Here is a 27,480-nt window from a genome sequence, read left to right as displayed (position 1 = left end):
ATAAATGGGGGGGGGTGATGAAAATTAAAAATGAGAATAATAGGATCCAGATCCTCACCAAGATGTTGCCATGGTGAAGAAGGACATGGTTGAGACACTCGGTAGACTAGGGGAAGGCAGTGAGATTGTAGTAAAGTTCTGAGACGTGGGTTCAAATCCCATCATGGTAGATGTCAAATGTGAATTAAAAATAAATAAATTGAATTAAATAAAAGCTATCCTAAAGGCTGTATAGCCATGGCTGATTGTTTTAAAGACACATTTAGGTCACTCATATCCTTTAGGGAAAGAAATCTGCCACCCTTACCTGGTTTGGCCTATATGTGACTCCAGACCCACAGCAATGTAGTTGACTCCCAACTGCCCACCGGGCAATTAGGAATGGGCAATAAATACCGCCTAGCATCTTTTTAAAGATTGGTAAAGCTACATTAAGTACAAAGTCTGACTACACTTACCACCAGGACTGGATCAGATACATCTGAAGTGCTGAGGTTGTAAGGGTGGACATTGTGGAGACACAGGCATCAACTCCAGTCCCCTGTAGGTTGGAGGTTGGTGCCAGAGGACTGGAAAGCTGTGAATATCACAGAATCTCAAAAATGTTACAGGACAGAAGGTTATTTGGCCCATCGTGCCTGCTTCATGCCTTCAAATGAGCATCATTCCCTGAAGCCAATCTCTAGCCATTTCCCCACACCTTTACACAATATCTCTATCCAATGCCCTCTTGAATGCTTCAATTGAATGTGTCTCCAGCAACTTCCAGCCAGTACATTCCAGACCCTAACTGCTCATTGAGTGAGAATGTATTTTCACACATCACCTTTGCTTCTTTTCCACATCACTTTAAATCTATGCCCCTCTCATTCTGGCTTTTTTTCATGAGCTGGAACTTATCTGCTCTCTCTAGCCATTCATAACTTTGAAAACCTCGATCAAATCTCCCTCTCAGCCTTCCTCTCCCCAAGGAGAATGGTCCCAACTTCTTCAATCTATCCTCATCACTGACAAAACAAAGAACAATGCAGTACAGGAACAGGCCCTTCAGCCCTCCAAGCCTGTGCTAACACATTTTTCCCTTCCATTCTAAAACTGTTTTCACTTACAGGATCCCTATCCCTCTATTCTCTTCCTTTTCATGTATTTGTCCAGGGATTTCTTGAATGCTGCTATTGTGTCTGCTTCCACCCCCTCCTCTGGCAGTGTGTTCCAGCACTTACTACCCTTTGTGTGAAAAACTTCACTTACACATCACTTTTAAACTTGCCCCCTTGGTACTTTAAACCTGTGGCCCCTAGTAATTGACCCCTCCACCCTGGGAAAAAGCCTCATACTTTCCACTCTATCCATGCCATTCATAATCTTATAACCTTCTATCAGGTTGCCCTCAACCTTCTGCATTCCAGTGAAAACAAGCCAAGTCTACCCAACCTTTCTCCATAGCTAAAATTCCCCAGACCAGGCAGCATCCTGGTAAACCTCTCCAAAGCATCCAGATCCTTCTGGGAGTGTGGTGACCAGAACTGTACGCAATATTCCAAGTGTGGCCTAACTGAAGTTCTAGAAAGCTGCAGCATAACTTGTCTATCCTTACACTCAATGCCCCTTCCAATGAAGGTAAGCATGCCATAGGATTTTTTTACTTATCTACCAGCACTGCCACCTTCAGTGATCTGTGGACCTGCACACCCAGATCCCTCTACATGTCAATACCCCTAAGGGTTCTGCCATTCACTGTATAATTTCCACCTGTACTTGACCTTCCAAAATGCATCACCTCACATTTGTCTGGATTAAACTCCATCTGTTTTTTTTACAGCCCAAGCCCCCAACTGATCAATATCCTGCTGTATCCTCTAACAATCCCCTTCACTATCTGCAACTCCACCAATCTTTGTATCATCCACAAACTTACTAATTATAGCAGCTACATTTTCCTCCAAATCATTTATGTGGATCACAAACAGCAGAGGTCCCAGCACTGATCCCTGTGGGACACCACTAGTCACAACCCTCCATTCTGAAAAGCATCCTTCCCCGCTACCCTCTGTCTGCCATGATGGAGCCAGTTCTGTACCAACTTGCCAGCTCACCCCTGATACCATGCGACTTCACCTTTTGTACCAGTCTGCCATGAAGGATCTTGTCAAAGGTTTTACTGAAGACCATGTAGACAACCTCAACCACTTTTCCCTCAGCAATCATTTTTGTCAACACCTCAAAAAGCTCAATCAAGTTAGTGAGGCATGATCTCCCCCGCCACCGCACAAAACCATGCTGTCTAGTGTTAATCAGTCCATTTATTTCTAATGCCTATAGATCTTGTCCCTGAGAATCTTTTCCAATAATTCCCCTATCCCTGACGTGAGACTTACAGGCCTGTAATTTCCAGGATTATTCCGTTTTTAAACAATGGGACAACTGTAACTTTTCTCCTGTCCTCTGGGACCTCATCTGTGGCCAAACAGGATATAAAGATATCTGTCAATGCTCCAGCAATTTGTTCTCGTCTCCCTCAATATTCTGGGATTGATTCCATCAGGACCAGGAGACCTAGCTACCATAATATTTTTTAAGATGCATAACACCTCTTCCTTTTCAATAGAAACTTGGCTAAGAGGTTTGACACTCCCTTCCCCAAAATCATCCTCCAGCAACTCCCTCTCTTTGGTGAATACCGACACAAAGTAAGAACTTTTAGAACCCTCACCTACATCTTCGGGCTCCATAGATAGATTCCCTTCTTTGCTCTCGAGTGGATTAACCCTTTCCCTGGCTACCCTGATGACTCTCAATCCTTGAACCATTCCATTAAATCACTTCTTTGTGGTCTCAAATCAGATCTCAAATCAAAAAACACAGATAAATTTCAGCAACTTCAGAACAGTCAGTTTAACTTCAGCAGTGGGGAAGCTTTAAGAAACATTGATCAGGAAGATTAGTTATTTCGCAAAGTCTGGATTAATTAAGGTAAGCTTGCAGACACGGGAAGGGCAAACTATGTTTACCAAACATGACCGAATTTCGGATTGAACCAACACGGAGGGTCAGTGAAGTGGCGCACCCAAACTTTCAAATGTATTTGATAGTGTTACATGATAGACTTAGCAGCAACACTGACATCCAGTGGAACAGTGGCAGTATGGATACAGAGTTGGCTAATTGACAGGAACTGTGTGTGCATGTGTGTGGGGGGGGGGGGGGGATTTCTGGGTGTGGGCAGGGGTAGATTTGGGAATCTGAGTGCGTGCGTATGTGTTTGGGGATGTGTGGGTGTGTATAGATGTGTGTTGGGATATGGGACTGTTTGTGTATGTGTGTGTGTTTGTGTATGTGTGGGTGCGTGCAGGGGTGGGTTTGGGGATGTATGGGTGTGTATAGGTGTGTGTTTGGGATATGGGAATGTTTGTGTATGTGTGTGTGTGCATGCAGGGGTGGGTTTGGGGATCCAGGAGTGTGTACGCGTGTTTGGGGATGCCTGTGTGTATGTGTCGGGATTGAGGGTGTAGGAGTGTATACTGAGTACTGGTGAATGATTAGGGTGGGGGAGGGCTAATAGTGGGCTTCATCTGGGGCTGCCTGTGATTCCTGGCTCTTTCTGATATATTTTAACGATCTAGGCTTGGCTGAACTGGGCACAATCTCAAAACATGTAGCTAATAAAACCTGGAAGCGTTGTGAACTGGGAGGAGGATGTTGTGCAAGTGGAATTTAATACAAAGGAGTGTGCAGTAATTTATTTTAATGAGAAGTACACAGAGACAATAAAAGGGACAATTCTAAAAGGGTGCAGGAGCTTGGGATGAATGTGTATAAATTATTGAAGGTGTCTATTATCATATTCAATTGTTGAATGCATTGCAATGTCTTGAGACATGGAGGTCACTACGGAAATTCAAGTTTCTCCTTTTTAAACAATACCTCACTGTGCCTCTCTCAAACACCTTAAGGCACACTGTGTAATGAATAACCTGGGAGTGTAATGATTAGTGTTGTGCATGGCTAGGTCCCATGGATAGCTAGGAGATGAATGACCCAGTCCACAATTATTCCTTGCTGGTAAACGTTGGGAAAGGAGCCCTGGCCCAAGGAGACTGGCTGACCAGGCAACGTAAAGTGCCAAGGTATTTTTTTTGTTCTTTTCTTTAAGAACAAGCTAAATGGACATCTTCCAATGTTCGACACACTCTAGAACAGTTCCAACAGATTGGAGGGTAGCTAATGTAACCCCCTCTGTTTAAGAATGGAGGGGGTGAGAAAGCTAGGAATTGTAGACCAGTCAGCCTGACATTGATATCAGAAACCATGTAAAATCCCTTGTATAATTTTTAATAGCTGAGCCTTTGGAAAACAGTGGCATGATCAGACAGAGTCAGCATGGATTAACGAAAGGGAAATCATGCCGGTTAAACCTACTGGAAGTTTTCAAGGATGTAACTAGAGTTAATAAAGTGTCGGTAGTAAATGTGGTTTATTTAGATTTGCAGAATGATTTTGAGAAAGTCCGACACAAGAGATTAGTGTGTAAGGTTAAAGCACACGGGATTGGGGTAGCGCATGGAGAGGAATAGACAACAGATTGGCAGACAGGAAACAAAGAGTAGAACAAATGGATCTTTTTCTGCATGGCAGGGGGTCAGGGGATTAGGCAGGGGGCAGGCAGGTGGGGGACAGGGGTCAGGGAGAAGGGCATGGGTCAGGCAGTGGTGAGATCAGTGCTCAGACCCCAGCTATTTCCAATGTATTTTATAGAGTCATACAGCATAGAAACAGGCCTTTCAACCCAACTCATCCATGCTAACCAGGTTTCTTAAACTGAACTAGTCCCAGTTGCTAGTATGTGGCCCATATTGGTCTAAACCCTTCCTATTCATATATCCATCCAGATGCCTTTTAAATGTTGTAATTGCCCCAGCCCCCTCAGACAGCTCACTCCATACACGCACTAACCCTCTGTGTGAAAACGTTATGCCTCAGGTGCCTTTTAATAATTCCCCCTCTCACCTAAACCTATGCTTTAATGACCAGATGTAATCTCACCAGGTTTGCAGATTAGACAAAACTGGGTGAGAGGGTGAGCTGTGAGGAGGAGGCAGAGACGGTGCAGTCTGATTTGGACAGGGCGGAGGGAGTGGACATTTACATGGGCAGATGCAGGATAATGTAGATAATTATGAGGGTATCCAGTTTGGAAGCAAAAGCAGGAAAATGGATTATCTGAATGGGGATAGATTGACAGACGGGGAGGAGTAATGGGACCTGGGTGTTTGTGTACACCAGTCACTGAAGGTAAGTGTGTAGGTGCAGCAGGGGGTGAAGAAGGGAAATGGTGTATTGCTATGGAAGTCAATCTCTCATTGTCTCCTCTTCACTGCAACCACATCCTTCCCATAGTGAGGTGACCAGATGGGCACACTGTACTCCAACTGGGGCATGCCTTGCTGCAATGATACAGGGTTTTGGTGGGACCACATTTGGAATATTGTGTACAGTTTTGGTCTCCGTGTCCGGGAAGGATATTCCGGTTATGGAGGGAATGCAGCAAACTTTTACCAGACTGATTCCTGGGATGGCAGGACTGATGGATGGGGAGAGGTTGGATCAGTTAGGACTAGATTCACTGGAGTTCAGAAAAAATGAAGGTGAGTCTTACAGAACCTACTCAACAGGGAGGGATATTCCCATTGGGAGGGGTGGGGGGTGGAGTGTTCTCAATGATGGTGGGGAGTGGGGGGGGGGAGTGTTCCTAGTGACAGGGGAGTCCAGAACCAAATGTCACAGTCTGATAAAATGGGGTAGACCATGTGGGACCAAGATGAGAAGAAATGTCCTTACCCAGAGAGTGGGGAGCCTGGGGAATTCTCTGCCACAGAAAGGGTATGAGACAAAATCATTGAATGTTTTTAAGAAGGAGTTAGATGTAGCACTTGGATCTAAAGAGGTCTCATGGTATGGACAGCTGTGGGGGGGAAGAGAGGGGAAACAGGAACAGGCAATAAAATTGGATGTTGGTGTCAAGAGTGTGGCATGGGAAAAGCACAGCAGGTTAGGCAGCACCTGAGGAATGTAATCTCTTCATCAGGAATGAGACTTGTGGGCTGGGGGCAGGGGGAAGCTAAGAGATAAATTGATCATGTTAATTGGCAGAAAGGGCTTGAAGGGCTAAATGGCCTACTCCTACTCCTATTTTCTCTGATCCTAAGTTTCTATGACATTGGTTTGAAAACTGTGTCCCAGAAGGTGCAGAACATCCTCAGTTTTAGGAGCAACTTGAACCTGCTTAAAATTGTATTTAAATAGCACCTTTCACTTCCTCAAAAAGATCAAACATTTTAAATCCAAATAAATACCTTGGCACGTAGTTACTATTATATTATTTTTATTCATTCCTGGGGTGTGGGTGTCACTGGCTGGGCTCTTATTACTAGTCCCTAGTTGCCCCTTGAGAAGGAGGGGATGAGCAGCCTTCTTGAACCACTGCAGTCTACCTGCTGTAGGTAGACCCACAATGCCCTTAGGGAGGGAATTCCAGGATTCTGATTCAGCGACAGTGAAGGATTTCCAAGTCAGGATGGTGAGTATAGGAATGGAAGAAATGTAACAGCCAATTTGTACAAAACAAGCTCATAATCGATGAAAATAAAAAGAACTGTGTACGTTGTAAATCAGAATCAAAAACAGAAGTTGCTGGAAAAGCTCAGCGGGTCACGCAGCATCTGTGAAAAGAAATCAGTGTTAATGCTTTGGGTACAGTGACCCTTCCTCAGAACTCTGAGTTCACCAGACCCGAAACATTAATTCTGATTTTTCTTCACAGGTGACCTCTTGTGCTTTTCCAGCAACGTCATAATCGATGAAGTTGGCTGAGGGACAACTGTTGCCCAAGACGTTGGGATAAACCCCGTATGCTCTCTGAAGTCACAGCAATGAGCAAAATCAAAAGATCCAACTGCAACTCAAACCTGTCAATGGTCAAATGTTCACATATATTACCTGAGACAATAAATTGTGCCATTTAAAGAATATGGGACAAAGGCAGGAGTTAGGCCACAGAACAGCCATGATCTCATTGAATGGTGGGACAGGCAGCAGGGGCTGAATGGTCTACTCCTGTTACTGTATTCCTAAGTTCTTTGAGGCCCTCACACGGTGAATCCATTTACACCACACTGGGAGGTACTAGTCTATAGATGCAAAGCCATCGATAGCCAACATTACATCACCAATCTTCGAAACAATAACGGATTTTGGACAACTAAGTACAACTAATTCAACACTTTCATCGCCAGTAATCTCTCAAATCTGCATTGTGTCCGAAATCCAGGCCAATACTTTATAAACTGATGAGCCATGCCAAAACCATGACACTGTCCTGACCAACAGAACAACAGGAAACTGAGCTCAGTTCCCTCCTCCTCCCACTCCCCAGTGACTTAGCTCAACATTCAAAATAAATCCTTAACCTGTCATTAGCTCCAGAACATATGCATTGGGAGAGAAAGCAGGGCAGGAGAGGGCTCCCTGCCTCACAGTCCAGTTGGAGTTTAGGAGAATGAGAAGCAGAGAGCTTACTGAAACATATTGGATTCTTACGGGGTTTGACTTGCTATACTTTCCTTTATTGGTCAAAGTATCGAGTACAGCAGTTGGGAGGTCGTGTTGCAGCTGTACAGGACATTGGTTAGGCCACTTTTGGAATACCGTGTGCAATTCTGGTCTCCCTGTTACAGGAAGGATGTTGTGAAACTTGAAAGGGTTCAAAAGATTTACAAGGATGTTGCCAGGGTTGGAGGGTTTGAGCTATAGGGAGAGGCTGAACAGGCTGGGGCTGTTTTCCCTGGAGCATTGGGAAGTGGAGAGGTGACCTTATAGAGGTTTCTATAATCATGAGAGATGTGGATAGGGTACACAGACACCATCTTTTCCCTGTGGTGGGGGGGGGGGGGGGGAATCCAAAGCTAGAGGGCACAGGTTTAAGGTGAGAGGGGAAAGATTTAAAAGGGACCTAAGGGGGAACTTTCCCATACAGAGGGTGGTGTGTGTGTGTGAAATGAGCTGCCCCAGAGGAAGTGGTGGAGACTGGTACAATTACAACATTTAAAAGCCACCTGGATGGGAAGGAATGAGACTGATATGGGCCAAATGGGATTAGATTAATTTAGGATATTTGGTCGGCATGGACAAGTTGGATCAAAGGGTCTATTTCCATGCTGTACATCTCTATGACTCTATGACAGGGTAAAGGCTGACAGAATGTTTTTCCTCATGGGAGAGTCAAGGACCAATGGGCAGATTGTCAGAAGAGACACCAATTTAAGACTGAGAGAAGGAGGAATCTTTTTTCTCAAGGAGTTTGAGTCTTTGGAATGCCTTTCCACAGGGAGCTATGGGGACAGAATCTTTTTGTATATTTAGTGCTGATATTGTTAGATTCCTGATCGGTCAGGATCTAGGGGTGATGGGGAACGGGCAGGAAAGAGGACGTGAGGAATGTTTGATCAGCAATGATCCCTACGGATTGGCGAAGCATGTTCAAAGGGCCGAAAGGTTTACTGTTTGTTATGTTCGATCCGAGAGTCACAGAGTTCTCCAGCACGGAGACAGGCCCTTCGGCCCAAATTGCTCCGTGCTGACCAGAATGTTCATTCACCCCATTTCCCTGCACTTGGCCCATATCGTTCTAAACCTTTCCTGTTCATGTATTTGTCCAAATACCTTTTAAATTGTTGTTAATGTATCACCTCAACCACTTCCGCTGGCAGCTCATTCCACATGCATACCACCCTCAGTGTAAGATCGTTGTCCCTCAGGTTCCCTTTTATTCTTTCCTCTCTCACCTTAAGCTGATGCCCTCTAGTCCTCGATTCCCCAACCCTGGGAAAAAGACTGAGTGCATTCACCCTATCCATGCCTCTCATGATCTTACACACCTCTATAAGATCCCCCCCTCAGTCTCCTATGCTCTAAAGAAAAAAGTCCTAGCTTGTCCAACCTCTCTCTATAATTCAGACCACTGAGTCCAGGCAACATCCTTGTTAATTTCTTCTGTACTCTTTCCAGTTTAATAAATTCTTCCAATAACAAGGTGACCAAAACTGAACAGTTTTCAATTCCTGTGATTTTTGAACATTCAGTGAAGCCTGTACTGAACCAATCCAGTCAGACACCCAGGAAAAGAGAACATAGCAAACACATCGCAAAACCCAACATGACAGGCTCACTGTGAAGAGGCAGCTCACCAACCAGTGTTCACCCAATCAATCAGAGGGACCTGTGTTAATCAGTAACAAGCTGTATTTACATTACAGCTTTTACAGAGTTATTAATTTCCCCATGCACTTCCCGGGAGCAAGGTTAGGCAGTGATCGAGATCAGAAGATATGAAGTCAACCAAGGGTCACAGAAGTAGGTTCTAAGGAGCATCTCAAAGGTCAGAGGAAATGAGACAGAGGAGAGTGAGAAAGAGGAGAAAAAGAGTGAGGGGGGGAAGGGAGTGCAGGAGAAGAATGAGTGAGGGAGACGGGGGGGGGGGGAAGAGAGAGAGCACACATGACTGAGCAAGGATAGGGAGAGAGAGGTGATGGAGAGAATGAGAGACAGCAAGTGAAGGAGGGTGAGAGAGAAAGAGAGCAGGAAGAGGTTTAACGAGGCATGTGGCCAAGGCAGCTGAAGGCACAGCCACCAACTGAGGAGTGATGTCAATGAGGAGCACGCAGCAGGCTAGGATTAGAGCTGCACAGAGATCACCACCAGGGACAGAGGGATGGACAGAGTCACTCGGGAGCCCTCGCACCAGCTCTCCTGGTACTCAGGGATCGAAGGCTGGCTTGAGAATGAAGTTCACATTCCTGTCTTTGACCCAAAGAGATCCTGGAGAGTTTGAGGTCTAGAAGCCATTAGAGACAGGCAGTGATGGGGCATTGGTGGCAAACACTTAACACAAAGGAAATTCAAAAGTTGAGGTGTTGGTGGATTGGGAGTCAACAGGGTCAGCAAGCAGAACTATAAATATTTCTGTAACCCTGATGATTTCTTGTCAAACATTTCAAGGGAGTAGTTTTTGAACTAATGGGATTTTATTTACATTACAATGAGCAGGTAAACAACTGCCCATCGAGATTTCTGACAGAAGATTCTGTCTTTAAACACCCCAGCTTTGGAATGAAATGTGTTGTTTTGTGCGTCAGGGCATTCTGCAGAAAACCTTCGATGAGAATGGACGTGCAAAGCTGTGCTGATGAGAAGCCCCTACCGCCAGGCTATCACTGATCATCTCCTTGAAAAATGCTGATTAACCAAAAACTCAACTCTTGCTGTGGAGAGCATCTTGCTCAATGAATGTTGTTCTTTGTACATGGAATGCTGAGAGAGATTCACTAGAGCCAGGATTACGTGCTCCAAGTCATCAATGAATAGAACAGTTTGTTGCTGACTGGTCTATTTTTACACAAGTGAAGTACTCTATGGAATAAAGGAATGGGCAGCTGTTTGTTACAGTTTCTACAATGCTCCATCCTGAGTTGGAACACTCCACAGTCTGTGCAACCGAGTCTGGCTCAATTTGAAGTGTTCTTTTCAAACTCTCCCCGAGCAGCTGAGAAATCTGCATGTGTCTCAGCTTCTCTCTGCTCCATGTAAATGTCCCACCTCAAACACCTCCTGCTGATGCTGTAGTCAGATATTTGCATTTTGGTCAAAATTAAATTTTCCTTTCTCACCCTCAAGACCGTTGAGTTGGGAATGTCACGTTGTAGTTATTCAGGATGTTGGTGAGGCCACTTTTGGATATGGTGTACAGTTCTGGTCACCCTGCTACAGGAAGGAAGTTACCGTCCCAGAAAGATGGTCATTTATTTCAGATTGAGATGAGGAACATGGAGTGAAAGGAATTCTTCCTAATCTTCCCAGTGGCACTGTCTAGCTCAGGGAGCTGTGGATACTCAGTCCATGGGTGCACCATACCACAGAATAGCAGAAGGTGGCCATTCAGCCCATTGAGTCTGTTTCACCATTCATTGAGATTATCCCCAACTCCACTTTCCAGTGTTTCCCCATAATCCTTGATACTCTTACTGATTAAAAAGCTTTCTGTCGTGAATATATTTAATGGTCCTGCTTCAATAGCTCTGTGTGGTAAAGAATTCTACAGATTCACCACTAGAGAAGAAATTCCTCCTCATCTCTGTCCTAAATGGGTGACCCCTCCGTGTGAGGTTATACGGTCTGGTCCAAGACACACCGGGAAGGTAGAGATCGATAGGTTTTTGATCACAATGGATCTGAACAATGTGGGGTGTGGCGGAAAACCTGGGAGAATTGCGAGAGAAATCCAGTGAGGCCACTCTCGATGTGTGATAATGCCGCAAGGGGTTCCCAACAGAGTCCAAGACACTGAGCTGAGATTCTCGTTGGGTAGCAGAAAGATTCCATTGATGGGGTGATTGGCCTCATTAACTGCAAACCACACCTCAATAACATGCAACTTCTTAGCCTACAACCCACCACAAGGAAACAAAGCATTGAGAACACCCCACATGGATATTACAGTGGGTACCAACGACTGCAGGTCATCACTTGCTTCTCTGGATCGCCAACTAAGAACACACTGGGCAGGAACATCTTAAGGCATGGTCCCCAGGCACCTGTCATACTCACTCTCCTTCTCCAGACACTGGCATCAGACCCCTCAGAACCCTGGTGCCATTGCTAATGCTCCGATCCACCTAGTGGATGTAGCTGCAATGTAGAGCTGTACAAAAGGGCACGTGGGAAATCAGCATTGAAAAGGTTGCTGCAAAGGGCCATGCATCCAGCTTCTGAACTGGACCAGGCTAGAACTCAGAGCTACCCTCTCGCTCTGGCCCTTCCTGCCCCCACCTCTCCCTCTGCCTGTCCTCCTCCCTGCTCCCTCTCGCTTTCCCTGCCCTTCCCCCTCTCCCTCTTCCCAATTCTAATTCCTGTATTTCCCCGATAATCCTTCCTCCGTTTAGTACTCCAGAATCTATCTCCCTCTGCCTTCAGTGCAAGACAGCAGACGATGACAAATCCCTACCAGAATGCCTCAATGCCTGTATGGAATGCTCTGCCCCAGAGGACAGTGGAGGCCCTGTCTCTGGATTAATTTAAGAAAGAGTTGGATAGAGCTCTCAAAGATAGTGGAATCAAGGGTTATGGAGATAAGGCAGGAAGCGGATACTGATTAGGAATGATCAGCCATGATCATATTGAATGGCGGTGCAGGCTCAAAGGGCTGAAATGCCTACTCCTGCACCTATTGTCTATTGCCTTCTATGCTCGCTTTGAGCAGAATTTCGGCGGAGAGGTAACACCTATTCTGACGAACCTATCCCAACAGTCACTGCATCAGAGGTCAGATCAGCTTTCCTTCATGTGAATTCAAGGAAAGCGATGGGACCAGATGGAATACCAGGCCGTGCACTCAGAGCATGCGCAGATCAACTGGCAGTGGCCTTCTCTCCCTCCCTCTCCCTGCCCCCCTCGCCCCCTCTCCCTGTCAGAGATACCAGACTCACATAAAAACAAAAAGCTGCAGATGCTACAAATCTGTAACAAAAGCAGGAATTGTTGGAGAAACTCTGTGGACAGAAAGCAGAGTTAACATGTTGGCTCCAGTCCCTTTATCAGGTTCCTGTCCATAAAGCAGTGCACCACTTCCCCCTCTCTCTGCCCTGAATGGGGGCAAATCTCTCTCCATGCAGGACAACTCCATATGCCCAGAGCTTCTCCAGTGATCCTTCTTTAGACCAGCCTCGCGGTTCTGCGGTATTGTGCTGTTACATGTTTGGCTGCAGAGGTCAATAACGTCAGGGAGACAGGCTTCAGTCAGAGGTCCCCCGCACAGGACGGTCTCAGTCCATGGACTTGGCCACAGTCAGCCAGCTAGCCAATGGAGGCAGGCAGACAGGATCACAAGGTGAGGAGCAAATAGGCAGGTGGGCCATCATCCACCTCGATTCCTTCTGCCCCACTGCGGGCTGGTTACGCCTGGAATGAGAGACTGAGAGGGATTGAGAGAGATGGAAGTGCCTGGCACAACTGTTACTGACACTGCAGGTGAGGGGAAGGTGCCTAAACCAATAATTATTTTAAAAATTCACTCATGGGGCATGGGTACTACTGGCTGGGTCAGTATTTATTGCCCATCCAAGTTGCACCCTAAGGCAGCGGCACAGTGGTTAGCACTGCTGCCTCACAGCGCCAGAGACCCTGGTTCAATTCCCGACTCAGGTGACAGATTGTGTGGAGTTTGCACGTTCTCTCCGTGGGTTTCCTCCGGGTGCTCCAGTTTCCTCCCACAGTCCAAAAATAAATGTGCAGGTTAGGTGAACTGACCATGCTAAATTGCCCGTAGTGTTAGGTGAAGGGGTAAATGTAGGGGAATGGGCCTGGTTGGGTAGCTCTTCAGAGGGTCGGTGTGGACTTGTTGGGCCGAAGGGCCTGTTTCCACACTAAGCAATCAAAAAAAAAGTGGGGGTGAGCTGCCTTCTTGAACCGCTGCATCCATGTGCTGTCAGTTGTCCCACAATACTCTTAGGGAGGGAATTCCAGGATTTTGACCCAGTGACAGTGAAGGAGTGGCAATATATTTCCAAGTCAGGATGGTGAGGGGCTTGGAGGGAAGCTTGTAGGGGTTGGTATTCCCACATTCATCCTGCCCTTGTCCATCTAAATGGAAGTGGGATTGGAAGGTGCTGTCTGAGGATCTTTGGTAATTTTCTGCTGTACCTCTTGTAGATGGTACACACTGCTGCAACTGAGCATCAGTGGTGGAGGGAGTGGCTGTTTGTGGGTGTGGTGCCAATCAAGTGGCTGCTTTGTCCTGGATGGCGTCAAGCTTTTCGAGTGTTGTTGGAGCTGCCCCCATCCAGAGCAAGTGGAGAGTATTCCATCACACTCCTGACTTGTGCTCGTAGCTAGTAGTCAGGCTTTGGGGAATACTACTCACTGCAGTATTCCCAGCCTCTGACTTGCTCTTGTAGCCACTGTGTTTATGAGGGTGGGGGGGGGGGGGGGAGAAAAGGGGGAGTCCCATTGAGTTTGTGGTCAGTGGTAACCCCCAAAGATGCTGACTGTATGGGATTTGGTGATGGTAACATCATTGACTGTCAAAGGGCAGTGGTTAGGTTGTCTCTTATTGATGATGGTCATTGCCTGGTAGTCGTGTGGCGTGAATATTACTTGCCATTTGTCAGCCGAAGCCTGGATATTGTCGAGATCTTATCGCATTTGAATATGCATTGTTACAGTATCTGAGGAGTTGTGAATGGTGCTGAACATTGTGCAATCATTGGTGAACATCCTCACTTCTGACTTTATGATGGAGGGAATGTTATCTTAGAGGGAAGGTCATTGAAGCAGCTGAAGATGGTTAAGGATAGGACACTACCCTGTGAAACTCCTGCAGCAATGTCCTGGAGTTAAGATGACTGACCTCCAACAACCACAACCATCTTATGTCAGGGCTCCTTGACACCACACTCAGTCAAATGCAGCTGAAATTCTGCTTTTTTGTCCATGTTTGAACCAAGGCTATAATGAGGTCAGGAGCTGAGTGGCCCTGGGGGAACCCAAACTGGGCATCACTGAGCAGGTTATTGCTGAGCAGGTGCTGCTTGATAGCACTGTTGGTGACACCGTCCATCACTTTACTGATGATCGAGAGTAGACTGATGGGATGGTAATTGACCAGGTTGGAATTGTCCTGCTTTTTATGTACAGGACATACCTGGGCAATTTTCCACATTGTCGGATAGATGCCATTGTTGTAATGGTACTGGAACAGAAAATGTGTTGCTGGAAAAGCGCAAGTCAGGCAGCATCCAAGGAGTAGGAGAGTCAACATTTTGGGTATGAGCCTTTCTTCAGGCTTCTCCTGCTTCTTGGATGCTGCCTGACCTGCTGCGCTTTTCCAGCAACACAGTTTCAGCTCCAATCTCCAGCATCTGCAGTCCTCACTTTCTCCTATGGTACTGCAGCAGCTTGGCTAGGGGAGTGGCAAGTTCTGGAGCATAGGTCTTCAGTGCTATTGCTGGAATATTGTCCGGGCCTATAACCTTTGCAGAATCCAGTCCCTCACACTGTTTCTTGATATTACATGGAGTGAATCGAATTGGCTGTTATCTGTGATGATGGGGACCACTGGAGGAGGCCGAGATGGGTCATCCACTCAGTATTTCTGGCTGAAGATTGCTGCAAAAGCTTCAGCCTTATCTTTTACACTGATGTGTTGGGCTCCTCCATAATTGAGGAAGGGGATACTTGTGCAGCCACCTCTAGTGAGTTGTTGAATTGTCCACCACCATTCCCGACTGGATGCGGCAGGACTGCTGAGATTAGATCTGATCCATTGGTTCTGGGATCATTTAGCTCTGCCCATCACTTGTTGCTTATGCTGTTTTAAATGCAAGTAGTCCCGTTTGGTGGCTGTGCCAGGTTGACACCTCATCTTCAGGTCTGCCTGGTGCTGCTCCCGGCATGTCCCCCTGCAGTCTGCATTGACCCAGGGTCGATCCCCTGGCCTGATGGTAATGTTGAGTGGGGGATATGCCGGGCCATGAGGTTACAGATTGTGCTGGAGTACAGCTCTGTTGCTGTTGAGGGTCCACAGCGCCTCATGGATGTCTCGTTTTGAGCTACTAGATCTGTTTGAAGTCTGTCCCATTTGCCACGGTGATGGTGCCACCCAACACGATGGAGGGTATTCTCAATGTGAAGGTAGGACTTTGTTTACACAAGGACCGTGCGGTGGTTACTCTTACCGATACTGTCATGGACAGATGCATCTGCAGCCGGGAGATTGGTAAGGATGGGGTCAGGTCTGTTTCTCCCTCGTGTTGGTTCCCTCTCCACCTGCTGCAGACCCAGTCTAGCAGCCGTGTCCTGACCAGTTCGATCAGTCATTATTCTGCTGCCGAGCCACTCTTGGTGGTGGGACACTGAAATCCCCCAGCCCGAGTACATTCTGTGTCCTTGTAATCCCCAGTGTTTTCTCTAAGTGTTGTTCCACATGGAGGGGTACCAATTCATCAGCTGAGGGAGAATGGTACATGGTAATCAGCAGGAGCCTTGCCCGCGTTTAACCTGAAACCATGAGATTCTGGTTTATTCTGGAATATCCTGGCAGTGACGAGTGCCTCTGGGAGCAGTGAGATGGCAAATTCCCGATAGAATCGAACAGGAGGGGTACGATGGCAGGCGGGGTTGGGTAGGTAGTGATGAGACAGCGAGAAATCAAATGAGCGCCTCACGGGGAGAAACCACCATGAAACTCGACAGAACTGACACTTCGCCAAAACTTGGTAAGATTCAGCCCTCGGAGTCCAGAAATATATGGCTACCGCAGGAAGACAAAGTAATGCAGAGGATTATGGCATGACGGTGAATACCCTTGCCAATTTTTATAGGTGCGCCATCGAGAGCATTCTGTCTGGATGTATCACTACCTGGTACGACAACTGTACCATTCAAGATCGGAGACGGTTACAGAGAGTGGTGAACTCAGCCCGGACAATCACAAAGGCCAACCTCCCATCTATAGAATCCATCCACCAGGCCCACTGTCAAGGAAAGGCCACCAGCATTCTCAAAGATCCATCCCACCCTGGCAATGTTTTTCTACAGCCTCTACCATCAGGGAGAAGGTACAGAAGCCTGAACACACACCAGCCAGTTTCACAACAGTTTCTATCCTACTGTTGTTCGATACTGAACTCTTAACATTTACCTGTACCTATGTTTTGTTTTTACCACTGTTTACCTATTATTTACTATCGATGCTACTTAACTCTGTGATCTGCCTGCATTGCTCGCAAGACAAAGCTTTTCACTGTGCCTTGGTACATGTGACAATAAATTCAATTCGCTGCTACAGACAGTGGTTGACGCCAAACTATTGCCTGGTTTGAAGGGGTTGGATATAGCACTTGGGGCCTGTTCCTCTTGTCTGTGTTTTTTTATGAGCAAGGAGCTACCATGATGGATTTGGCGGAGGCTGCAGTGGCGCACAAAGCCTGCACAGACAGGCTGGACTGAATGGCCTGGCTATCCTATGCAAGGGCTGCCCTGTCAGCCAGTGGATGAGGAGGGGTGGGAATCTTTGGGAAGGTCTTGAGGCAGGTGAATGGAAAGGGTTAACATCATGCTGGTAGTCACACTGGCAGCAATGTTCAGAATGTGAATGATATCAGAGAACATGCTGGGCATCCATCCAGGAGAGATATTCTGTGCAGGGAATGTGTATACATTGTGAAACCGATTACAGACATTACGCAAGGAACTCTAAACTCCACGGGCGACAGAGTTTAAAACAACACAACGCAACATTGGCTAACCAATCTCTGTCACAGCCTCTATCCCTTTACTTCGAGACTGGAGGATAATCAGCCAGGCAGTGGTTAGGGTTGTGGTGTTGGAAGCTGGCTCCACCCAGTGTGAACATTGCCAGGAGCTGAGCGATGGCTGCATAGAGTGTTGCCGATACTGGTTAAGCAGCTGCTCCGTGTCACACAGGATCCCTGGCGGCTGTTCGCATCCGGACACTGAACCCAATACCTTCAGATCACAGCCTCCCACAGTCACTCAAACTTCACAAGATCCTTGCACTATTTACTCTTAAACCTAACGACAGAACTTACTCCTGAAGGCTGTTCAAACACTCCTCATGTGGCTCTCTCTCTTTATCTCTTTGTCCTTGAAACTTCCTTCCATTTCCCCCAAACTGCAGCCCTCACCACCTCCTCCAGGGCACATTGCTGGCCCAACTGGCAAAGCCCACATCCCGGGAAGGGTAATTTAAAAAAAAGGACTAATTTTCCGATGTTTCCCGCAGTCAGCGTTGTGACCAACACATTCCTGTGTAACTGGGCTGGACTGAGAGGGGGTGGGGCGGAGACACTATGAAACTGTTCCAAATGACAGCAACTGAAAATTAAACCAGGCATTTGGCTTCAAAGCTGGTAAAACACACAAAATCTGACAGCCTGTTTATGGAGAAATTCCTCTTTTTACAACTATCAGCAGAGGAACAAATGCTCATGACCATCTAAGGCAGTGACTGTCCATCTCTCCATCCCACGGTCATCATGGTGACCATGAAGCCTGAAAGATAAGTGTTACTATGGCAACAGGAGAAAAGCAGGTATCAGCTCCCCTCAGTCTCCAGGAAAGCTTCTGAATCAGGGTGGAATCTGATCAAGAGGGCACATGGGATCCCACATTTCCTGGTCACTGGGTGAGCTTGGCAGAGGTAGATGGACAGGATGGCACAGAGATGAGAGACCTCAATTATCTCCGATTCAACAATAACCTCCACACATCCTCCATTGAGTGTGTAACCGGAACCGTACTGACGCTACAGTGACCGGCCTGTTCATAACCAGCTTTGAAATCGATTGTCAGCTCAAAATACACTCCAACATCCCCACCTGACCCACCTATCACTAATCCCCACACCTCCCCGCATCACTGACCCCCCTCCCATGTATCACTGACCCCAGCCTCCCCCCGTATCACCAACCCCCTCTCTCCCAGTATCTGACCCTCCTGTTCCTCCATCTCCAGCCTGCCCAGTGATGAGCGTTAACAGGACAGATTGGGGGGTGGGAGGGGTGAAGGCAGGATCTCACGTTGACCTCCATACCTGGCCACCTGCTTGTGCCCAGTCATGTTCCACTGCCAACAATGACATAATGGTTTACTTCAGGCCTCCTGCTCAAGAGATAAACATTGCCTGGGACACAGCACTTTTCCCAATGCTTCCAAAGAGACAGTACCTGTGGGATATTTCACCTTCATCCGAGAGGGCAGACAACTTCTCAATAAGGGGGCACCCCCGACAGGGCAGCACTCCTACAGTACCGCACGGTGAACGTCTGCCTGGATAATGTGTTGTGTGCTACTGATTCCCACGTCTATCAGCTTGGCAGGTGAACATGCACCAACCCAATTTACCAACAACTGAGGAAGAATTTACAGCTCTACTCAACTAATATGAGGAAGGAGAATGTGTTTGATTATTGGACAACTCAACCAGTTCTTAAAAGTCCTGCAGGGAAGGGAACTTTGACCTTCTCCTCTCTCTAGCCCCCCCACACCGGGGGGAACCCGGGCAATGGGTAATAAATGCTTGCCTTGTCAGCAGCAGCCACATTCCGAGAGCAAAACATAAAAAGAATTCTACATTCCAACCGTCCTCTTAAAAACATTGGCCCTGACCCTTTGTTCTGACTTGTTTGATAATGACCTTTAAATTACTGCCTGAACCATGGCTGGAGACGGGTTGTCATGAGCTGCCTCACAAACACCTCAGGATCATTGAGAATTATCACACAGGAGAGCATTCAGCCCATTGGGCCTCTACTGATTGACAGAGAGAGACAGATCACCCTCGGTGCCTCAGCACTGCTCTTTGTTTGTGACGAAGTGGCATTGCCGAGGATCTGTGCAATCCGTTAAAGAATCAGTTTCCAGTAGCTTTTCAAGTCGAGCTTTACAAATCCTGACTGCCTTCCGAGTAGCGTCTCATCAAGACCAAAGTCCCTCATCTCGGGTAACATCCTGGTAAACCCTCCCTAGTACCTTTTCAAAAGCGTTTACAACATTCTGAATCACTGTTCCTCCAGTGTTGCTGGGTCACAATCCTGGAATTCCTTCCCCAACAGCATTGTGGGTCAACCTACCACACATGGACTGCAGTGGTTCCAAAAGGCTTCTCAAAGGGCCAACTAGGGACAGGCAGTTGTGCCCACATCCTATGAGTGAATTTAACAACTTCTATATCTGACCTGATCATAGTTGGTGAACTTATATTTTGGTACATTGTGTATGTACATCTATATTCCACTATTTGCCCCCTCACCTACCTTCATGGAGAGTTACAGGCTGGCTGGGGGAAGGTGGGGTGTGGGGACAAGCAGCGGGGACAGGGGAGGAGGAGTTTGAGGTTTGTATTTTCAATACTCTGGTTCAAGAATGAGCTAATCGTAATCCCAGAGTTAAAAAAAAATGTCCTTAACATGATAGCCAAAGAAGGAATGAATAGCACTTTGAGGTTCATGTATTAGCTCAAAAGTACCAGAGTTGAGAGTTAATAAGATCTAGGTCTACAGAGTGAGAGCTTTGTTTTAGGAACACCTTTATCAATAATAATGGTTAGGGAGCTAGGAGCAGGCTCATGTTGGATCATATGGGCCAAACGGCCTGTTCCAATGGAGTAAAAGTCAATGTAAAAATAGAATGCAGTTGGAGCACAATGGTGCCAGGGCTGACAGATCAGAAGAAAGCCAAGATACTTGGGATTTATCCAATAGAGTAAGGAAGGTTCAGAGGAAATTGAAGATTTCAGGACCATTAATTTTAAATAATGATAGAGTGAGGTTAGGGAAATATCCTCGACAGTGTGTTGTGGAGTGTGGAATCTTTTACCACAGGGTGGGGTTGAGACAGAGGATACTGTACCAAATGATAGAAAGTGGACAAGTATTAGTAATGTAAGAAAATATGTTCCATTGCTCCACCATTAGCTTGACTCCTAGACTAAGGGTCATTATAGTTTAGCTACTGCCATCTTGATATCAAGTGTTGCTGGGATTACTTTTTACCCAACAGCACAGTAATAAAAATTGGTAATGCCTTTAAAACATCTGTGGAATTTGCAATCACCTTTTAGAATGATTAAAATGCTTTTAAGACTTTCCATCAATTATAAAGGGATCAGTTGTAATTTTCCTCAATAATAAATACTGGTCCATGTGCTCTGGTGATGCTTGACCTGGAAGCAGTGCCAATAGCAAGGAAGCTGAGACACATGCTGTGTAACCGGCAGATACAAAGGAAACCAAAGAGCAGAGGAGCCAAATGGTGAAGTTGGTCAGGATACAAAGGTGGGCTCAAAAGAGAGAGCAGACAGGGACAGAAGGTGAAACACACACGTACTTGAGAAACAGGAAATCCATGTCAGGAGGATGTCCATTTTTCTGATGAGCAGCAAAGGAGACAGGTTCCCTTGGAAGCACTGTGAGAGCTGCCTAAAAAGGTCTAAAAGCTGGATAATATCGTTCAGAGATGCCGAAGAGCTAAAAGTTTTCCAGAATGGTCAAACCACTTATTGGGATAAAGGGCAGCATGGTGGCTCAGTGGTTAGCACTGCTACCTCACAGCACCAGGGACCCGGGTTCAATTCCTGCTTCAGGCGAGTGTCTGTGTGGAGTTGGAAAGTTCTCCCAGTGTCTGCATGGGTTTCCTCCCAGTGCTCCGGTTTCCTTCCACAGTTCAGAAATGTGCAGGTTAGGTGGATTGGCCATGGGAAATTGTTCCACAGTATTCAGGGATGTGCAGGCTAGAGGGTTTAGCCATGGGATATGCAGGGTTAGGTGTGGGTAGGATTGCTCTTCAGAAGGTTGACGTGGACTTGGTGGGCCGAATGGCCTGCTTCCACACTGTACAGGCTGTAGATATTACACATTGATTGGTTAAAAAGGAAAGCTGCACCATTAGAATAGATGTGAGCCAGGTATTGAGAGAGCCTGGTGAGATGTTACTTCCTGATGATAATCACAGCCATGGAGCTCAAAGGGTCAGAGCAACTGCCTGGCAGCTGGGAATATGGTGCTCACCAACTTCTCAAGGGCAACAAGGGATATACCCAACCAGCAATGCCCTCATCCCACGGGGAAATAACATTAAAAAGGAATAGGAAGGGTTTAGAGGGATATGGGCCAAAGGTTGGCAAATGGGACTAGATTAATTTAGGATATCTGGTTGGCATGGATGAGTGTTTCAATGCTGTACATCTCTATGACTCTACGCTGAAGGGAATGTTTTCTATAAATTTGTTGATGGTATGGGGGTGTCATTGACTGAGCCAACATCTATTGCCCATTTATGGGCAGCACAGTGGCTCAGTAGTTAACACTGCTGCCTCACAGCACCAGGGACTCAGGTTCGAGTCCCACTTTGGGCGACTGACTGTGTGGAGTTTGCACATTCTCCCCGCGTCTGCGTGGTGCTCCGGTTTCCTCCCACAGTCCAAAGATGTGCAGGTCAGGTGAATTGGCCATGCTAAATTGCCATATCAGGGGTAAATATTGGGTTGGGGAATGGGTCTGGATGGGTACTCTTTGGTGGGACGGTGTGGACTTGTTGGGCTGAAGGGCCTGTTTCCACACTGTAGGGAATCTAACATAATCTAATCAAAAAAATTTCCAACTGATATAAAACTGGTTAAAGAGTCAACCCACATTGTTATGGGCTTGGAGCTGTGTATAGGCCAGACTTTAAAAGAATGAGGGGAGATCAAATTGAGGAATTCAAGATGATAAAAGGTACGGATATGATAGACGCGTAGCATGTGTTTCACCTTGTGGGGCATTCTAGGGCGAGAGGTCACAGTTTGAGCATAAAGGCCAGCAAATGTAAAACAGAATTGAGGAAAAGCTACTTCTCCTAAAGGGTTGCGACGCTGCAGAATCCGTTATCCTAAAGTGTGGTGGATGCTGGGACGTTGAGTAAATTCGAGGAGGAGTTAGACAGGTTTTAATCGGTATTGGGTTGAAGGGTTATGGAGAGAAAGCAGAAAAATGGCCGGGGAGGGGGGAAGAAGCGTATCAATCACGATCGAATGGGGGAGCAGACTCAATGGGCCAAATGGCCTAATTCTGCATCTGTTTCTTATGAACTTCTAAACGAGGTAAGGACGACAGATTCCCTTCCTGAAAAGGATGTTAGTGACCTGGATGGATATTCACAACAGTGATAACACGGTCACTGCTAGGCTAGCATTTTAAATTCCAGGGTTTTCTTTTTAACTAAATCAGAATTTCACCATCTGCTGTAGTGGGATTCGAACCCTCACCCCCAGATCGTCAGCTTCTAGATTACAGACATGACCACTATCCCACCACCGCCCCATGGGAGCAGGTGTATTTTTGTTGTGTGTGTTATTTGAAGTGAAATTTACATTTCCAGGTGAAATATCATTTACTAGTTGATTAGTTTAAGCCTGTGCTGAACCTGATTCACGTGAAATCCTGTTGACTATTTCTTTATCTGGAAATCATTCATTCAATTTAGACATTTTGAGTTCTAGCTTTCAAGTGGGGAATTAAGATAACAATAATGTGGTTATTAACAACGATGACCTCCTGCCCCACAACCTTCAGGACTCCCTCTAACTTGAGCGTCTACAGGACCACATCTCCCCTCCCGATTTCTACCAGCAGCCGCGCTTTCAGCTGCCTGGACTAAGCATTGGGAAGTTCCCCTCTCCAAACCTTCACACCTCCCTCTCTCCTGCTTTCAGAGACACCTTAAAACTTTGGGCCAGCATTCACTCAAGCTCAACAACTCCTAACGTGGCTCAGTGTGAAATTTTGTTTCAAAACACATCTGTGAATTGCCTTGGTTAAGGGGCACTATATGAATGCAGTTCTGCTGTTGACTAATTATGGTGCTTAATATATAACAGAGAGAAAAAATGAGGTCTGCAGATGCTGGAGATCACAGCTGCAAATGTGTTGCTGGTCAAAGCACAGCAGGTCAGGCAGCATCTCAGGAATAGAGAATCCGACGTTTCGAGCATAAGCCCTTCATCAGGATTCCTGATGAAGGGCTTATGCTCGAAACATCGAATTCTCTATTCCTGAGATGCTGCCTGACCTGCTGTGCTTTGACCAGCAACACATTTGCAGCTTAATATATAACAGGCACACATGCCAGGTGAGGGACGCTCCCAGTCACTGAGAATGTCAGGAACCATCAGTCCAAAGCCATCTAACTGCTCCTGAGCACATTATATTCATCTCTCTCTCTCTCTCTCTCTCACTCAAATTATTCATAGACTGTGATCTAAAATGTTAGTGGAGGTTGTGAGCTGACTGATAATTTTGGAACAACTTAATCTGTGACTGATAGAGACGGCTTGTCACTAACTTGTTGTATTTAAGTGCAGCGGCAAGTAACTCGATAAAGATCTCGTGTGAACTGTAGTATTTGGAGTCAGGGTTTCGTGTCTCTGTAAAGCTGGACAGAAGTGTTGGGGGGGGGGGTAATGATTTGGCTGTAGGGGAGCAAGGAAGAGAGGCAGAGGGGGAAATAAATGACCAGAATCTGGCCTTTGTCTGGAATTGAGCCAATCTTGACTATTCCAAACTTGGTGTTATATCACTGAGGTGAATGTTCTAGTTCACAAAATAGATACCAAGTTTTGAAGTCGATTCTGGAACAGACATCACTGAGGGAGACTTTCACAGTGAGAATGGGACAGGGAAAAGAACACACAAAATATAAAAGCAAGGAGGAGCTGAGAATTGACAGAGATTGCTCGGCTCACCGGAGCCTCAGCGACAGGGTCACTCCACTTTCAATCTATCTGCATCTGGGGCAAAACAGGGGGTGGGAGGGGAGTGATCCCTAAATACTCTCCTATAACCAGGGGCAGAAGGTTAGGAAGTGGGTCCCAGCTGTGCATGTGTCTCGGGCAGAGCAGGTGGGTGGGTCAGAGGGTAGTAAACGTATTGAGTGGTGGGGGTGGGTGTCAGACAGCAGTGACTCAGGAGACGGGGGCAGGAGTCAGTAACATCACTGATCCAGGGCAGGGATGTCAAGTGGGGAATGGCCCAGGGAGGAATGGTCTGAGGGTGTACTGGCCCAGAGGCTGGGGGAGATGGTAATGGCCAGAGGGAATGTCTCAGGGGAAGGGAAGAAACTCTGGGCTGGGATCATGTGGGATGTAAGTGTGGGCCAGGGAGCTGATCGGTGGGTGGGGTGGGGTGGGGTGAGGAGGGGTGGATTGAAAAGTGTGGATCAGGACATCTCAACAGAGAATGGAATGGGATGGGATGGGATGGGGTGGGGTGGGGGGGGGGGGTGGTCAATGTGCCTTGGATGCGGTTCAGAGGATTCTGTGTGGTGTGGGTGTGGGGGGGGCGGCATTTGGGAGGAGTGTGTATGGGGGGAGATGTGTGATGGGGGAAGAGAGTGGGTGTGGGGGGGGGAAGAGAGTGGGTGTGGGGGGGGGAAGAGAGTGGGTGTGGGGGGGGGAAGAGAGTGGGTGTGGGGGGGGGGAAGAGAGTGGGTGTGGGGGGGAAGAGAGTGGGTGTGTGGGGGGGGGAAGAGAGAGGGTGTGTGGGGGGGGAAGAGAGAGGGTGTGTGGGGGGGGGAAGAGAGAGGGTGTGTGGGGGGGGGGAAGAGAGAGGGTGTGTGGGGGGGGGAAGAGAGAGGGTGTGTGGGGGGGGGGGAAGAGAGAGGGTGTGGGGGGGGAAAGAGAGTGGGTGTGGGGGGGGAGAGAGAGTGGGTGTGGGGGGGGGAAGAGAGTGGGTGTGTGGGGGGGGGAAGAGAGAGGGTGTGTGGGGGGGGGAAGAGAGAGGGTGTGTGGGGGGGGGGGAAGAGAGAGGGTGTGTGGGGGGGGAAGAGAGAGGGTGTGTGGGGGGGAAGAGAGAGGGTGTGTGGGGGGGGGAAGAGAGAGGGTGTGTGGGGGGGGGGAAGAGAGAGGGTGTGTGGGGGGGGGAAGAGAGAGGGTGTGTGGTGGGGGGGGGAAGAGAGAGGGTGTGTGGGGGGGGAAGAGAGAGGGTGGGTGGGGGGGGGAAGAGAGAGGGTGTGTGGGGGGGGGAAGAGAGAGGGTGTGTGGGGGGGGGAAGAGAGAGGGTGTGTGGGGGGGGAAGAGAGAGGGTGTGTGGGGGGGAAGAGAGAGGGTGTGGGGGTGGGGAAGAGAGAGAGTGTGGGGGGGGGGGGGAAGAGAGAGAGTGTGGGGGGGGGGGAAGAGAGAGAGTGGGGGGGGGGAGTGGGGACTGTCCCGTACCTTCCAGCAGAACCTCCTTGCCGGTTTTCTTGAGCGCCTGTACCGCCTGGTCGTGCGAGGCTTCCCGGAGGTCGGTGCCGTTAACCGAGAGGATGGCGTCTCCGACAAACAGCTCCCCGCTCTGATCGGCCGCCAGTCCGCGGAAAATCTTGGAGATGAGGATCGGCATCTGGTTCTCCCGGCCGCCCTTGATGCTGATGCCCAGACCCCCCGCCTCCTGCTTCACGATGCGGACCGTGCGCTTGCGGCCGGAGCCGGGCTCCGAGTCCGCCTGGAGAGGAGGGAGAGGCGGCGGCGGCGGCGGCTCGCTGTCCCCGTTACTCAGGCCGTGTCCAGTGGGAGCTCCGGCCGGGCTCAGCCGCAGCGAGTCCTCGGACAAGGAGGCAAGGAGCCGCCGCCAGCGCTCGGGCTCCGGCTCTGGGCTCCGAACCTCGAGCAGCCCGCTCCGCAGCACCATCCCGGCCGGCTCCCAGTGTCCGGGGGCTGGGAGAGTCCCCTCTCTGTCCCCCGGGGGCCCGGCCCTGCTCCAGCCCTGCCCCAGCCCAGCCCGCCCCCTGTTAAAGGGACCGCCGCACTGACCTCCTCGCCAAAAAACTTCCCCAAACTTTTCCAAGTGTTTTTCAAAGTTGGGCGAACTTTGCTGAAGAGATTTACAAAATTGGGCAAACTTTTTGAAGTGTTTTCCAAAGTTGGGAAAACTTTGAAAAAGTTTTTCCAACTTTGGAAAACGCTTCAAGAAAAGTTGGAAAAGTTTTCCCAAGCTTGAAAGACGCTTCGAAAAAGCTTGAGTAAGTTTTGAAAAAGTTGTGGAAACTTATTCGAAATATTCCATAACTTTTTCGAAGCATTTTTCAAGTTTGGGGAAACTTTTCTAAGCATTTTCGAAGTGTTATCCAAAGTTGGACAAACTTTTCTTAATACTTCCAGATTTTTCCAGACCTTTTCTAAACTTTTCGAGAACTCACAAATATTTAAAAGTATTTTCCGAACGTTACAGAACTTTCTCATTTACATCTAATTGTTTTAATGTTCAAATACATTTTACAAAACCATTTCTTCCTGAGTGTTTTCCAAATTCGAAAAGCATTATTTTTTAAGATAACTTCCTAAATATATTTTTCTAAATGTTTCCAAGGTTTTGAAATTTTATTCAAATTCTCCAGCTCTCGGCAGTCGGTAGCTCGGTGCTCCCGGTTGCTGAAGGCGGCAGAAGCTTTCGTAGGTGTTACGCTAAAAGCAAGTACCCCTCAGAACCCGCAGTCAGACGGCGAGCTGGAATACAGTGAAATCCACCTGCTAACCATAGCAGGACAGAGAATTTGGTTTTAATCCATTCAAATTAATAGATAATTTAATGTTTTTAGACTGCTTTTATTTTCCTTTTGCTAACTATTCAAATGATTGAATCCATTACATTTAAAAAATAATTTTTGACCTCTAACATAGGAGCAGAAGTAGACCATTCGTCCCTTCAATCTGTCCACTATTCAATAAGGTCATGGCTGATCTCTGTTTGGAATTCCACATTTCTATCTAGCCCTGATCATCACGGATACCTTGCCTAATAAAAATCTATCTGCTTTCACCTTAAACATATTCAGTGACCCCCCATCCATTCACTTCCAGAGAATTTGAAGATACACAACTCTCTGTAAGAAAGATCC

At 47.5% G+C, this 27,480-nt stretch overlaps 1 protein-coding gene across 1 annotated transcript in view; it reads right to left on the bottom strand.

The window, feature by feature from the left end:
- Positions 1 to 26,335, bottom strand: part of snta1 (syntrophin, alpha 1) — a 45,059-nt gene extending 18,724 nt beyond the window's left edge. Inside the window, exon 1 of the mRNA XM_060836569.1 lies at positions 25,817 to 26,335. Coding sequence (XP_060692552.1) covers positions 25,817 to 26,273 — 457 coding nt within the window. The 5' untranslated portion in view covers positions 26,274 to 26,335. The remainder of the gene's footprint in view (positions 1 to 25,816) is intronic.
- Between the last annotated feature and the right edge of the window lie 1,145 nt (positions 26,336 to 27,480).

This window comes from Hemiscyllium ocellatum, chromosome 15 (assembly GCF_020745735.1).
Source record: "Hemiscyllium ocellatum isolate sHemOce1 chromosome 15, sHemOce1.pat.X.cur, whole genome shotgun sequence".
NCBI lineage: Eukaryota > Metazoa > Chordata > Chondrichthyes > Orectolobiformes > Hemiscylliidae > Hemiscyllium > Hemiscyllium ocellatum.
The sequence above is the reverse complement of the archived record's forward strand: the minus strand, read 5'-3'. Positions and strand labels throughout refer to the sequence as shown.